General features: G+C 38.2%; 1 protein-coding gene across 1 annotated transcript in view; it reads right to left on the reverse strand.

Annotated features, from left to right (window-relative positions):
* Positions 1-11,274: 11,274 nt before the first annotated feature.
* Positions 11,275-13,870, reverse strand: part of LOC102018565 (low affinity sodium-glucose cotransporter-like) — a 58,528-nt gene continuing 55,932 nt past the window's right edge. Inside the window, exon 15 of the mRNA XM_013520298.1 lies at positions 11,275-12,164. Coding sequence (XP_013375752.1) covers positions 11,950-12,164 — 215 coding nt within the window. The 3' untranslated portion in view covers positions 11,275-11,949. The remainder of the gene's footprint in view (positions 12,165-13,870) is intronic.

Below are 13,870 nucleotides of genomic sequence, written 5' to 3' on the forward strand. Positions count from 1 at the left end.
TACAGTCACAAAGATTTCCACCAAGAGCAGCCAGCAATAGCTTCCCATAAAGAGGATAAAGATAAAGTCCAGGGAATTTCTAAGTCTGACATGTCATTGATTTGTCAGCTAAAATCTTGAACAGCTATCAAGATATTAGCAGAAGAATCAGGAATGTACACAAAGCTTTTAGTTTTTACAGTTGTACAAGTGTCCTTCTGTGCTGCTGCTAGGATGTCTAATGCCATCTGCATTTGGAGGATGGCCTGTTTTATTAATTTTACTTATTTAGGGCTGGGGATTTAGCTCAGTGGCACAGTGCCTGCCTGGCAAGTGTAAGGTCGTGAGTTGGATTCCTGGTACCGGAGAAAAACAAAAAATAAAAACAAAAACAAAAACAAATAATAATTTTACTTATTTAGGACACAACAGCTATCATATAACCCTCCCTTTAGACAAGATCTGGTGGATCCCAGTAAAAGGAATCTAAACGTAATCTAGCTTTTTTTTTTTTTTTTTTTGTATTTTTGAGACAGGGTCTCACTATGCAGTTCAGGCTGGCCTTGAGCTCACTTTGCAGCCCAGGTTGTTCTTGAACTTTCAACAATCCTCCTGCCTCTGCCTTCCAGGGGCTGGGATTACAAGTGTGCACCACCATGCCTGGCTTTTGAGCATATTTGTTATAGGTTTTATCTGTATGATTACCTGAGGTTTGGCATCTTACAGGCACGAAAAATTTTCTGAAAAATTAGAACATATATAATCAAAGTGTGAGTATTAGAGCTGACACATAAGTTTAGAAACTATTTTTAAGAGATGACTATTGCAGCCCACTGGCTCTTAGAACCCTTTACTGATGGAGTCTAACATTTTGTCATAAGTCCCTCTAGTTTTAGTTAGAACTATCTCTAAGTTTTTGATAACTTATGAAAACCAGATTAACACCTTATTTTGACCAATGAAAAACTCTGTACGTTTTTGTACATGAACAACAATATGTACTACATTTGTAAAAACCAATCTCAACATCATTTTGATTAGTTGGCAATCTGAACATATATTACAATATTTAGACAGGACAAAAATCTCTCCAGTATGAGAGAGCTAGGCTTTTAAGCATAACTAAAAGGAATGGGTGAAGAGAAAGTTATCCTAGTTACAGCTTAAGAGATGAGATATATATTTTTCATGACTGCTTTTATTGAGGTATGAAGATTGGAAGGAAGGTCGGGTTTGGAGAAGGACAGAGGCCTGTGCCAATGTCCAGCAATAGACTGGGTTTGTTTTTCCTCTAGTCATGATTACTCGGGGCCCTCTGTGGAGATGACAGGTAGAGATGATAGTTCAGCCAGAGGGAGGAGGCAGTCTCGGGCCTTTTAGTCTTTTGGACCACCTGAGAAGATGAGTCTGAGCTCTGGGGCCTCTGCCTCAGTGTGAAGTCTCACTTCCAGTGGTTGCCTTGACAGTCAGGGCATGGCTTGGGAGCCTCTTAAGGCAGTCCCTCTTCAGGTGGCCTGGCTTTTGACAGTAGTAGCAGATGAACTTAGTCATTAAGTTCTTCTTGGATCCCAGGGAATCAGACTTAGGGTCTGTTTTTGGAGGCTGCAGCAAAGGCAGCTACCTTTTGATCTCTTTATTTTCTCTCTCTGGTTTTCTCCCAGTCCTGATTATAGAATACTATGGAGGCAGTTTTTACTAGAGGATCAAGTGAGCTATCTGGAGCAAAAACTATCTTTTGTAGCTCTTTTTTAATATGTGGGGTTGACTGGGTAATAAACATGTCTTTAAGCAAAATCTATCCTTGTATTGAATCAGCAGCTATGGATATATGTCTTATCAGCACCTCTAGTAGATGTTCTAAGAAAGCAGAGGGGTTTTCATCTTCTCATAAATAGCTGAAAATTTATAATAACTAGAAGCCTTGGTTTTTATTCTTCTTAGACCTTCAAGCATACACACTTGAAAATGTCTCCTGCTCCAATATCCTGTCTGGCTGTTAGGCCAGCAGGAGTCTTGGATAGCACTGCCTGGGCTCCAATGGGAACTGGTTATTGCCCTGGCTATCTATCTTCTGGTTGTTTACAATTAACATGATATTCATCCCCAAATGTAACAGCAGCTTGTAATGTTGTTTGTCTCTCAGTAGAAATCAACGTTTGATTTAAGATTAATATTATATCTTTTCAGCTTAGCTTATAGGTCTGAGTAAATTCTTTAAAGACATCAATGTACTTATTAGGGTCAACTGAAAATTTTCTTAGTTTTAGCTTGATCTGCTTTCAGTCATTGAGAGAAAGAGACATATGAACATAGGTAGTCTCATATGGATCATAATTATACCTTGAGCATAAATGTGAATTATTTCTTCATGTAAAGAAGGTTTGAACATAACACAATTCTGACAATTTTTTCTCCTTTTTACAGTGTGATTGTAGTTGTAAAAGAAAATCATAATTAATACTTCCTCTACATTCCATTTTGGCTCTAGTGGGGTAGGTAGGCTATGCACACATGCAAAAAAATTAAATGGTTCTTTTTTATTATGTAAGGGTCAAACATCTTCCAGTGCTTAATGATGCACTCTAAATGAGTAAGAGACTTTGATTGTGAATATCCCATGGCTGAAATACAAAAAGAAGTAGTTTGGGTGTCCCTTCCTTATTTCTAATTGATCTTTTTTTTTTGTTTGTTTGTTTTTTTTTCCGGTACCGGGAACCAAACTCACGACCTTGCACTTGCCAGGCAGGCACTTTGTTACTGAGCTAAATCCCCACCCCCCTCTAATTGATCTTTAAACCCTCAAAGTATCCCTTGGGTAGATTGCACTCCTGAGCAGGTGGATGCCATCTGGAGAGAGCAGAAGACAAAGTATGACCAGCCTATCCACTCTCAAACCGACACATAATTTTATCCTCCCAGAAGGCTCATGAACTGTGTACTTACTCCTATTGGACATTTATAAGCATAAGTTACAATTGGCCTGGTGACAGGAATGCCTAAAGAAGGAAGCATAACTTTGTAATAAACTATTTTGTTTTACTCTTTGGAAGAGGGCATACATAAAAAGTTGAGCTGGAAGTAGAGCATTTCTCCTGTTGTGCTGTGAAAGTGATCACCTCCGGAGATAGATAAAAGGGATAACTGACTTGAGGAATTCTGCCCTGGGCCCTAGGGGAAAGAAATCTCCAAGACATTTGTGTCATCTATCTAATCACCAAGGCAACCTTTCCTAGCAGTAGGACAATGCTATGTTTACTTAAATTTTAGATGCTCACAAATTAAACATATATTTATCATCTAGCAATCACATTTGACATGTTGGTAAACCACATTAATTAAAGCTGACTAAGATCTCTTTCTTACTCCTAGTGAGCATATATAAAGCACAAATGTAACTTATTCCCTGCTGGCTGCTCTGATGTGTAAGTTGTTGCAAGCTGCCTCAGCCTAATTTCTGAAGGGAGGGATAGTTAAGTGGTTCAACTGAAAAGCTTAGGGAGACTTTGTAGTTTACTAGCAGAGAGATAAGTATGATAGATGACTGGAGATTTTTCAGTGCTTTCCACTGAGGAACCTTTGGGTATCTGCCAGAGAGTAGCCCTGGTCATGACCCCTCAGTTGCTCTCAGTTTCTATGGGCCCACACAACCAGAGATCAGTCTCCAGAAAGGAATCCAGCTGTCTCTTTGCCAACATTCCATCAGCCATTGGCTTCAATGGGGATTCACTGGAGAGATGCTGGGGGAAACTCTCCTTTTCTTTCAAGAGTGGCAGCTGTTCTAGGAACATTTAACGAGCTGGCAGAGTAACCACTGTTTGTCAGAGTTCCATAATGGATAGTTAAAAGCCCGAACAAGATCACCTAGTACTCTACAAGTTTACAGCAAAAGTTTTAAAGTCCACCACTTATCATCAAAGTATTTTTCTATACACATAACCAGACCTAGGAGAAGAGGAAATGTCGGAGATCCTCCCTTAGACTAAATGTGTTTTGGTCCCAGAAGTGTTCTGTTTTGGTGATAGCTCTTTCTGGTGTCACCCAGAAGCCACTTCTCTTTACTGTGTCTCAGGTTTAGCCTCCTGAGGGAGACCTGCCCAGTACACTAAGCCAGGACATGGCTTTTATGTGTGTTCTCCTGGATGAGCAAAATTTCGATGTCTCATCTGATACAAAGATGGGATATGTGTTCCTCCTGTAAGGTGACTTCCCTGTCTTTGGCATTAGCAAACACTCATTTTCTATGGGTTTCACTTAGTTGGAACAGTCTGGAGTTCTTTCCCTTCTAATTTTACATGTCTCTAAAAAGCAAACTACAAAGAGGTAGGAAAAGGTTAGGAGTAAGGCCAAAGAAAGTAAACTAAAGAAGAACAGGTTTGACATTTCCTCTAGAGTGTAGAGGGAGGCTCAGAGTCAGTCTGTCTCAGTGAAACCTGTCCTCCAAGTCTTAAGAATGGTCACCGACCTAATGTTTTTTTTTTTAAATGGTGAAAGGAGTCCCATGTTTTATTATATAGGCATGTATATTTTTTAAGTCTCAGCTAGATTTTAAAAGACCCATTTTAAAAGACCCATTTTACAGAAGTTTATAGTATGGTCCACTAGGAAGCATTCTAACGTTACTCTTTCTAGTACTACTAAGTCAAGCAAGGAATACCAGTAAATTTAGTAACTAGCTCAAAGGCAATATATACAAGAACAAAACAGGAATAAAAATTTCCTATTAAAGAAGCATCTTAACCTTATAACTTTCCCATGTTTTAACTCAGATTTATCAACATTTTAACAAAACTGTATGAGGCAAAGCATGAGCAATGGGCAAAATGTATCAAAATTTGAAGGATAAAAATTTGTTGCCTAAATGAGTCCCAATCCAGAGTGTATGAAACAAAAGCAGACTCTTACCTCTGTCCATTGATCTCAGTGAAAGACCTCCAAATGATATAGGGGAAAGAAACTCCCAACCTGAAAGATATCTGGGAAGAATTCATGTTCTCTAAAATCAAAGGATGAATTTTAGGAACAATGGAGGTTAAGAGCAGAATATATTTATTGAGGGAAAGAAAGCTTCTGTCCAAGAGAGGGAGAGAAGGGGGCCTGAGTGGGTTGCCTCTAATATTTATTTTTAAATTTTTTTTTGTCTTTTTGAGACAGGGTCTCTTTATGCAGTTCAGGCTGTCCTTGAGCTCACTTTGTAGCTGAGGTTGGCCTCAAACTCACAGCGCTCCTCCTGCCTCAGCCTCCCAAGTGCTGGGATTGCAGGCATGCACCACCATACCTGGCTGCCCGTAACATTTATAAATAGTGAACACAACTTTAGTTAGCATAAAACATGGATTAGGAGGCAAGAGGTCAGTATAGTTGAGAATAGAATTTAGTGACTTGAACAGTTAAGAAATTATAGCTAAAGCCAGGCATGGTATGCACCCTATGGTCTTGGCCACTGAAGAGAATAATGTGGGGGATCACTTAAACCCGGAGTTTAAGATCAGCCTGGGCAACGTAGCAAACCACATCTCAAAAATGCACATGTTTGAAGATGATTTTTAGCTTCAAAACCTCTAGTAAACATAAGACCAGTAACTTTACCTGCATAATGTCCCTTTGGAATAGAATGAGCCCTCTGGGTAACTAGGGGCCAGTAAATGCTAACTTGTACTAGAATACAAGTACAAGGGGTACAGGGAATTTCTAGTCTTTTCTTCAAATTGAAGGTGGTGCTGTACATGGAGAAGAATGACTGCTTATTATGTTCAGTTTATAGATCTGAAAAACCATGCCTTACTGGGCCAAAAATCTTCTTTAAATACAGATAATTTAAAAAGGAATTTCTCAAAATGAAAAGACAAATTTCCTTCCCTGCAAAGTGAAGTGGGTCCTGGAGCCCTTGACTGACATGGGAAAACACCCAGAAGGGGTACAGCTGGGTCAAATGGAACCTGTAGTTTTAAATTTTTGAGACATTTCCATACTAATTTCCATAGTGGTTGTACTAATTTACACTCCCACCAACAATGGTGTTCCTCTTCCTCCTTTACGAAAAGTCTACTGCTGTGTCCTGCCATCTGTCCTTTATTTTATTCTTTAATTTATTCACATTTTTGGGTCTCTTATATGCATATCAACTCACTTAAATCAGCAAGCCAGGCATTCCTGTTTCTATTTTCAGATGGAAAATGAAGGTGCAGGGAAATTGATTGCATTGTTCTGGGGGCGGGGGTGTGTCTGTATATAAAGCCTGTACTCCTAGTGCTGGTCTAAGTGTATATCTCCTCCTGACCCAACAGAGAATGAAATCTACCTTCTTCAACAAAGCAGTCTACTCTTCCATGAAGTCTTTTCCTAGGCTCTTGCGATGTAAATAATGATATTGTATGGTTTCTGCTTCACCCACAACATGAGGAAAGATGGTGCTTGAATGAACCTGCGCTCCAAAATCATACTCAAAGACCAAATCATCAATCTGCACACCAGTATTTTAGACTATATTTGCCATACATAATGATCACTTTCATCATAGGGAATTTGTACCTCTACATAATATGACTTAATTCTTCTTTTCTCCCATTCTCTTCCCCTCCCTCCAACACTTCCCTTCTCCATTTACAAAAGCTTTATTTCCATTTTTAACTTTCATTCTCTCTTTTAAAATTCCTTTTCCATTTCTTCCCTTTCCCCTCTTCTCTCCCCTATTCCCCTTCCCATTTGAGCATGTTTTTCCTCCTTCTCAACATCTATCCTCTGTTTTGCTCCTTATTCTTTGGGTTTCTCAGAGAAGAGAAACAATGTGATACTTAAACTTGTGTGTCTGATTTATTTCACTTAACATTATGGTCTCAATGTGTATCCATTTACCTAAAAATGACTCAAATTTACCCTTTTTTTATGGCAAGTTTATCCTTCTTTACTCCATTGTATATAAAACCCAATTTTCTTTATCTATTTATCTGTTGATGGGCTTATGGGCTATTTCCAAGATTTAGGTATTATTAATTGTGCTGCTATAAACATGGGTGTACCCATATCTCTGTAGTTTGGTGCCTTTAACTCCTTTGGGAAAACACCTAAAAGGAGTGCAGCTGGGTCAAATGCAACCTGTAGCTTTAGTTTTTTGAGAAATCTCCATACTAATTTCCATAGTGGTTGTCCCAGTTTACATTCCCTCCAACAATGGAGAAGGTTCCTTTTTCCTCACAGCCTCATCAGAATTCATTATTGGTTGATTTTCTTCATGATAACCATTCTTTCTGGAGGGAGATGGAATCTCAGTGTTGTTTAAATTTGCATTTCTCAAATGACCAGGGATATTAAACATTTTTCATATATTTATTGGCAGTTTGTACTTCTTCAATTGAGAAGTGTCTTTTCGTTTCAGATACTTCTTTTTGGATTGGGTCTTTAAATTTAGCAGTATGTGCCTGATTTTAAAAAATTCTTTATTGGGGCTGGGGATTTAGCTCACTGGAACAGCGCCTGCCTTGCAAGCGCAAGGTCATGAGTTATATTCCCGGTACTGGAAAAAAATAAAAAATAAAAAAATAAAAAAAATAAAAAATTCTTTATCTATTCTAGACATCAGTTCTTTGAGGAATAGCTGGTAAATTTTTTTCCACTGCTTGGGTTGTCTCTTCACTTTGTTGGTGGTTTCTTTTGCTGTGCAAAAGCTTTTTAATTTGATGTGATCCCAATTGCTGATTCTTTGTAGTATCCCCTGTGCAGTATGGGTTTTGCGCATAAAGTTTTTGCCTACACCAATGTCTTCAAGAGTTTTACCTCATCTATCTTTCAGCAGATTGTTTCTGTTCTTGTATTTAGATCTTTGATTTGTTTCAATTTTAATTTAGTGCAGGGTGGCAGACTCAATAATAATGCAGAAGAAATGTCAAGAGAGTTGAATGTTGGAGCAGTGGTATGGCTATTATTGGGAGATTTTAGACAGATTTATGTTGCAAATCAAAAGCAAAGAGCCCAGCAGGATGATTTAAAACATTATAAGTTTGACCACAAAGGAAGCTCTAGTAAAGCTGTGGACCACAAATATAGCGCTAAGGAGATCTCAATTACTAGAAGGAATAAGAGAATCAAAAGTTGGCCTGAGGGGATCAGAAGAAGCACCAAGTCTCCACCCTTTGCAGCCTCAAAACTGCAAAATTGAAAGACTTTGAGGAGAAAGCCACAGAGCACCATGTTCCAGAATGGTGATAGCAGCTGTACCAGGTTCCGAAATGGCAGTGGCTGTACCAGGTCCCAGAATGGCCACAGCATAGAGAATTTCTTCCTCAGAACTGGATTCAGAGTGCTCAGTGATCCAGGCACCCAAACCATATAGCCAGAGAGAGGGAAGCCTGGATACTGCTTCAACCGGTCACAGATTGGCTTCATCCACGTGGTGTTGGTTTTAGGCACATACAGAATACAAGTGTTCTGAGGTTAAGAAGGCTGCCACCTAGATTTCAGAAGGTGTGGGAGGCCAAGCAGTGTGCCTCTGAGAGAGCAGTGTGTGAAGCTATGTGTATAAAGCCGAAGGTGCAGTGGAGAACCTAGAAGTTTGGAAAAGCCAGGAATGTGGATTGTCTGAGCAAAGTTGCAAGGAGGTAGCAAAGCAGGTGTGAGAGAAGCCATGGGAGTTACAACTACCAGAAGTGCCATAGAGGTGGAGCCAAATGGAGCTCACAATTTGCCACAGATTGCCTTGGGTGCTGCATGTGGCATTACAGGACTTAATATTTGCCCTCCTGGATTTTGAAATTGCTTTGGTCCCATCCCTTTGTATTCCCCTGTTTATACCTTTTGGAATGGTACTGTTTATCTTGTGGCAAGAAATGTTCGAATTGTTTAACTTTTCATTTGTATAGGGGCTCATAGCTAAGAGTTTGCCTTAGATCTCGGAGGACACTTGGGACTTGGACTTTTCAGTAATGCTAAAACTATTAATAATTTGGCCACTCTTAGAAATAGACTAAAATACTTTTTGAATAAAGGGATGTACACGAGTCTTTGGGGGACCTGGGTCAGAATGTTATGGTTTATATCTAGATGTCCCCCCAAATCCTCATTCAGTCATGGTGTGGGCTTCTAGAGTTTTTGATTGATTCACGGTCCAATGCTGGGATTATGGGTGTGAATGCTACACTCATCCTGGGATGGGTAGCCTGCATACAAAATAAAGGAGGGAAAGAGGGTTGTTCTTTGCCATTTGCCGTTCTGCCTTGGAGCCAGCTGAGTATGGACTGAAATGTCCACAAACTGTGAGCTAAATAAATGTTTCATTCCTCAATTCTGGGTGTCAGGTATCTTGTTTCAGCAATGAGAGAAAAGTAACCATGACCCTGAATAGTGGCTGCTCCCATTAGCTTCCTCTCTTCAAAGGATTCTACTTTTCATATATAGTAGACACTTCAAATGTGTTCTGCAAGCAGCACTTGTTCAAGTGATGGTTTGCTTCTGATCCAGCCACTCCCTTTCTCTGGATTTGACGTGATGGCTTTCTTCCTCAAGCTGTATTCTGCTGGTTGGCCTCCCAACAACCCTGTGAAACTCCATGCATACTGGCCTTTGTGAATGTCTCATAGTGACCTGTGAGTACTGTGGTCTGTAATCTATCATGTCTTTAACCTCTTATCTGATGTAGTAAGATTTAATATTGTTTTACTTCCTGGGCTTTGGACTTAGTAGGGACCAGTTACCTCCTTTCTTCATGTCAGTTTCTCCTTTGGGTATAAGAATGCCTATCTTATGCCTGTTCCACCACTGTACTTTGGAAATAGACAACTTGTTTAACTCCACAAACTTGTGGTGGAAGGTAAATTTACCTCAAGATGAAGTGTGCCTCAAGTCTCATCCATATCTGATTTAGAAATGACTTTGGATTTTGACTTTTGAGTTGATTCTGGAACAAATTAAGACCTATGGGGCCACCACAATGCAATTAATGTATTTTGCATGTAAGGGGGACATGACTTTTGAGGGGTACTGGTGAAGTACTGTGATTGGATATGTCCCCAAAGTTCATCTGTTGAAAACTATCCAGTGTAACATTATGAAGAGGTGGGACCTTTAAGAGGTAATTAGGTCATGAGAGCTCTTTCCTGTGATGAATGGATTGTCATCACATGTATGGGCTAATTACTACACAAGTGGGATCTTGACAAAAGGATGAGATTCCCCTGCCTCACATTTTTTTGACCTTCTACCTTCTTTCAGGACTGATGTAGCAAAAACATCTTCCCCAGATGCTGGTAAACTTGATCTTGGACTTTGTTTGCAGGACTGAAAAAAATAAATGTCTATTCTTTATAAGTTCCTGGTCTTGTGTGCTCTATCAGAAAACTTACTCTAGCATGAAATAGACTGAGAAAATGTTGATTGCCAGGAGCTGAGGGGTGGGAGAAATGGTGAGATGGTGGGTAAAATGTAGCTTTTAGTTACAAGATGAATATATTCTGAGGCTGTGATGTACAACTGGTGATTATGGCTTATAAAGCTGAATTATGTACTTGAAATTCGCAAGGACAGTGGAAACTAAACAAACAAAACATTTTGTTCAATAAACAGAAAAAGAAACCATGCTAGGTGATGGATATACTAATTAACTTGGTTGAGGTAAGCACTTAAGAGTGTATACATCTATCAAATCACCACACTGTACACTTTAAATATGTACAATTTCTATTTGTTATTTATACCTAAGTAAAACTGGGAAAAATTTTGTCCTTACTTATTTTAAAAACTTATAAGGAGTCATTTTATTAGTTTTACAAATTATAAATTCTCTTTTTCGACACAAAAGAACAAAAACAAAAGTCAAATCTAATATCACCTCATTAGATAAAATTACCAATTTGAAATTAATGGCAAAAGAAAGTGCAAAAACTCCATAAACACATGGAAATTAAATAACACCCTCCTAAACAACCAATGGGTCACAGATGAAATTTAAGAAGAAATTAAACAATATCTACAACTAAGCAAGAAAGCAGATACAACATACTGGAACTCATGGGATGCAATGAATGCAGTTCTAAGGCGCAAATTTGTAGTGCTGAATTTCCACATGAAGAAAACAAGACGAGCACAATTAAACAACCTAACGTTGTACCTCAGACTTCTAGAAAAAGAAAAGCAAGACAATTCCAAAGCCCACACAAAGGAAGAAATTATACAGATTAGAGTAGAAATTAATGCAGTGGAGACTAAGAAAGCAATACAAAGAATTAATTAATCAGTGTTGGTTCTCTGAAAGAATAAATAAAATTGATAAACCCTTAACCAACTTTATCCAAAAAAAGCAAAGAAAAAACTCAAATTCATGCAGTGAGGAATGAAAAGGGTGAAATAACTACAGTTCTTGTGTAAAATAAAAAAAATTACTAATGTCTAATCTCCCTTTTCCACACATGTCAGGAAAAGTGTTAAAATGATGTGAGTCAGCTAAATGCAGGTGTTTGCTAAAATTACCTTGGTTGCTGCCTTTTGGCAGAGAAACTGGCTATTTCCTCTGGGAAAGAAATATTATGTACAGCTACCCTTGAGTGTGCTGTGAGAGCATTCTTAGTTTTTGTCCAGACCTAAGATACTCTGCTTTAAGATGTGTAGGGCTGTTGGCACCAAACCACTTTTATCTGAACATAGTACTTAAGAAATTAAAACTCAGTACAGTGTTAATATTTTGTTTCTTGTCTGCTAAAAGCTCCGTCTCCTACAAGATCCTTCCCCATCATCTTTGGTGCTGCCCCTTGTGTCATCATGTGGTAATATATTATTGGACTGTGCTTGTGTCTGTATTACTTTTATAATAAACTTACTTTCATAAATATAAAATCATGATGTGGCTCTTCTCTGTTGCTGTAGATCTGAACCTTAATTTTATGTGGCCACCACATATATGTGGTTCCTTGCTGTTACAATTAAGTATAAAATGCAAATAGATGAAATTACCCTTTGTTTAACCAATGGTTTATAATGGCTTAGAGTTCAGGCAAAATAGGCATAGAAAAAAACTGTCACAGCCAGGGAGATGATGGCATTGATGTTCGCTATAGTTTTCCACAAGGGCTTCTCTGATGTGTCTGTGAGTTTCTTCTTAAGGGCTTCTTCCTCTTCTTTGCTCAACTTGGGCCCTGTGTCTTGTAAACCACAGAATAAGTCATACATCTTCCGGAGACACCCACGAGATTTCTCAGGATGCTCTGAAAGAAAAATAAATGATCATGAAAGATGGGAAATGGAAGTCCTTGTCAATGTAGTAAGGTGATAGTAAAAAAGGATAATTATTTATTTATTTATTTTATTTTAAAGAGAAAAAACACTAAATGAAACAAAATTTCAAAACAAGATAGTAGGAGAGTAACAATGGTTAATATATTGCTTATTGTTATCTTCAAAGTAGTTGCTCAGATTGCAAGATATAGGCATGAAAAATTGATCAGATGACATAAGCACAAACCTTTCTTTGCAGTCAACTAATAGAATTTAGTAGTATAGCTATCTTAACTACTATATATATATTTTTTCCTTTTTTCTTCCATCTTTTCTCTTTGCTCCCATCCCAGTTTCTCTTTCCTTTTGAACAGTTTCTTCACATTTCCCAATAACTATTGTACATTTTGGATCTTATTTACTCTTTCAGCTTCTTACACTAGGGAGACAATATGATGTTTACACAGGTGAGATTGACTTATTTCACTTATGAGTATGGTCTCTAGTTGCATCCATTTACCTATAAAAGTCTCAAGTTTAACCTTCTTTATGTCTGAGTAGTACTACACTGTATAAAAATACCACATCTGTTTTATCCATTCCTCGGCTGGTGGGCATTTGGGTTGTTTCCAAGATTTAGCTATAACAAATTGTGCTGCTATAAACATGGTTACACATATATTTCTGTGGTATGATGTTTTTAATTCTTCCGGGAAGATATCCAGAAGGGGAATAGCTGGGTCTAAACGGGCCTCTAATCTTAGTTTCTTGAGGAATCTGCACACTGATTTTCATAGTGGTTGCACTATTCTGCAATCCCATCAACAGTGAAGTGTTCCTTTCCCCCCCGCCAGCTCCTCCAGCATTTGTTATTGGTTGATTTCTTGATGGTAGCCATTCTTTCTGGAGTGAGATGAAATCTCAGTGTTGTTTCAATTTACATTTCTCAAATGATCAATGGTGTTGAATATTTTTTTTCATACATTTATTTGCTATCTGTATTTCTTCATATGAGAACTGTGTATTCATCTCAGCTGTCCATTTTTGGGTTGGGTCTTTAAATTTGGAGGGTCTGATTTTTTAATTCTTTTTATGTTCCAGATAGAAGTCCTTTGTCTGAGGGACTGTTGGATAAATGTTTTTTTAATTCTGTGGGTTGTCTTTTCACTCTGTTGGTGACTTCTTTTGATGTCCAAAAGCATTTTAATAAGATGAGATCTCAGCTGTTGATTCTTTGGGATATTTCTTGCACAGTTTGGGTTTTGTTCATGAAGTGTCTGCCTACAACTATGTCTTTGAGATTTCTAACTACTTTCACTTCCAATAGATTCAGTGTAACTGTGTTAATAGTTAGATCTTTGATCCATTTTGACTTTAGTTTAGTGCATGATGATAGACATGGGCCTAGTTCTAGTTTTCAGCATGTAGACAGCCAGTTTTTCCAGCACTATTCAGTAAAAAGATTTATCTCCTCCAGTGAACATGTTTGGCCCTTTTGACAAAGATAAGGTAGCTGAGTGTGTTTGGTGTTGTGTTTGCATCTTCTAATCTGTTACATGCATCCTCAGGTCTGTTCTTTTGCCAGAACCATAATGATTTTATCACAGTAGCTTTGAAATATAATTTTAAGTCAGGGATTGTGATGCCTCCTGCCTCCCGTTTGTTGCCAAGAATTGCTTTTGTATTGTAGGTCTTT

Source organism: Chinchilla lanigera, unplaced genomic scaffold (assembly GCF_000276665.1).
Source record: "Chinchilla lanigera isolate Chin_1 unplaced genomic scaffold, ChiLan1.0 scaffold00054, whole genome shotgun sequence".
NCBI classification, from domain to species: Eukaryota; Metazoa; Chordata; class Mammalia; order Rodentia; family Chinchillidae; genus Chinchilla; species Chinchilla lanigera.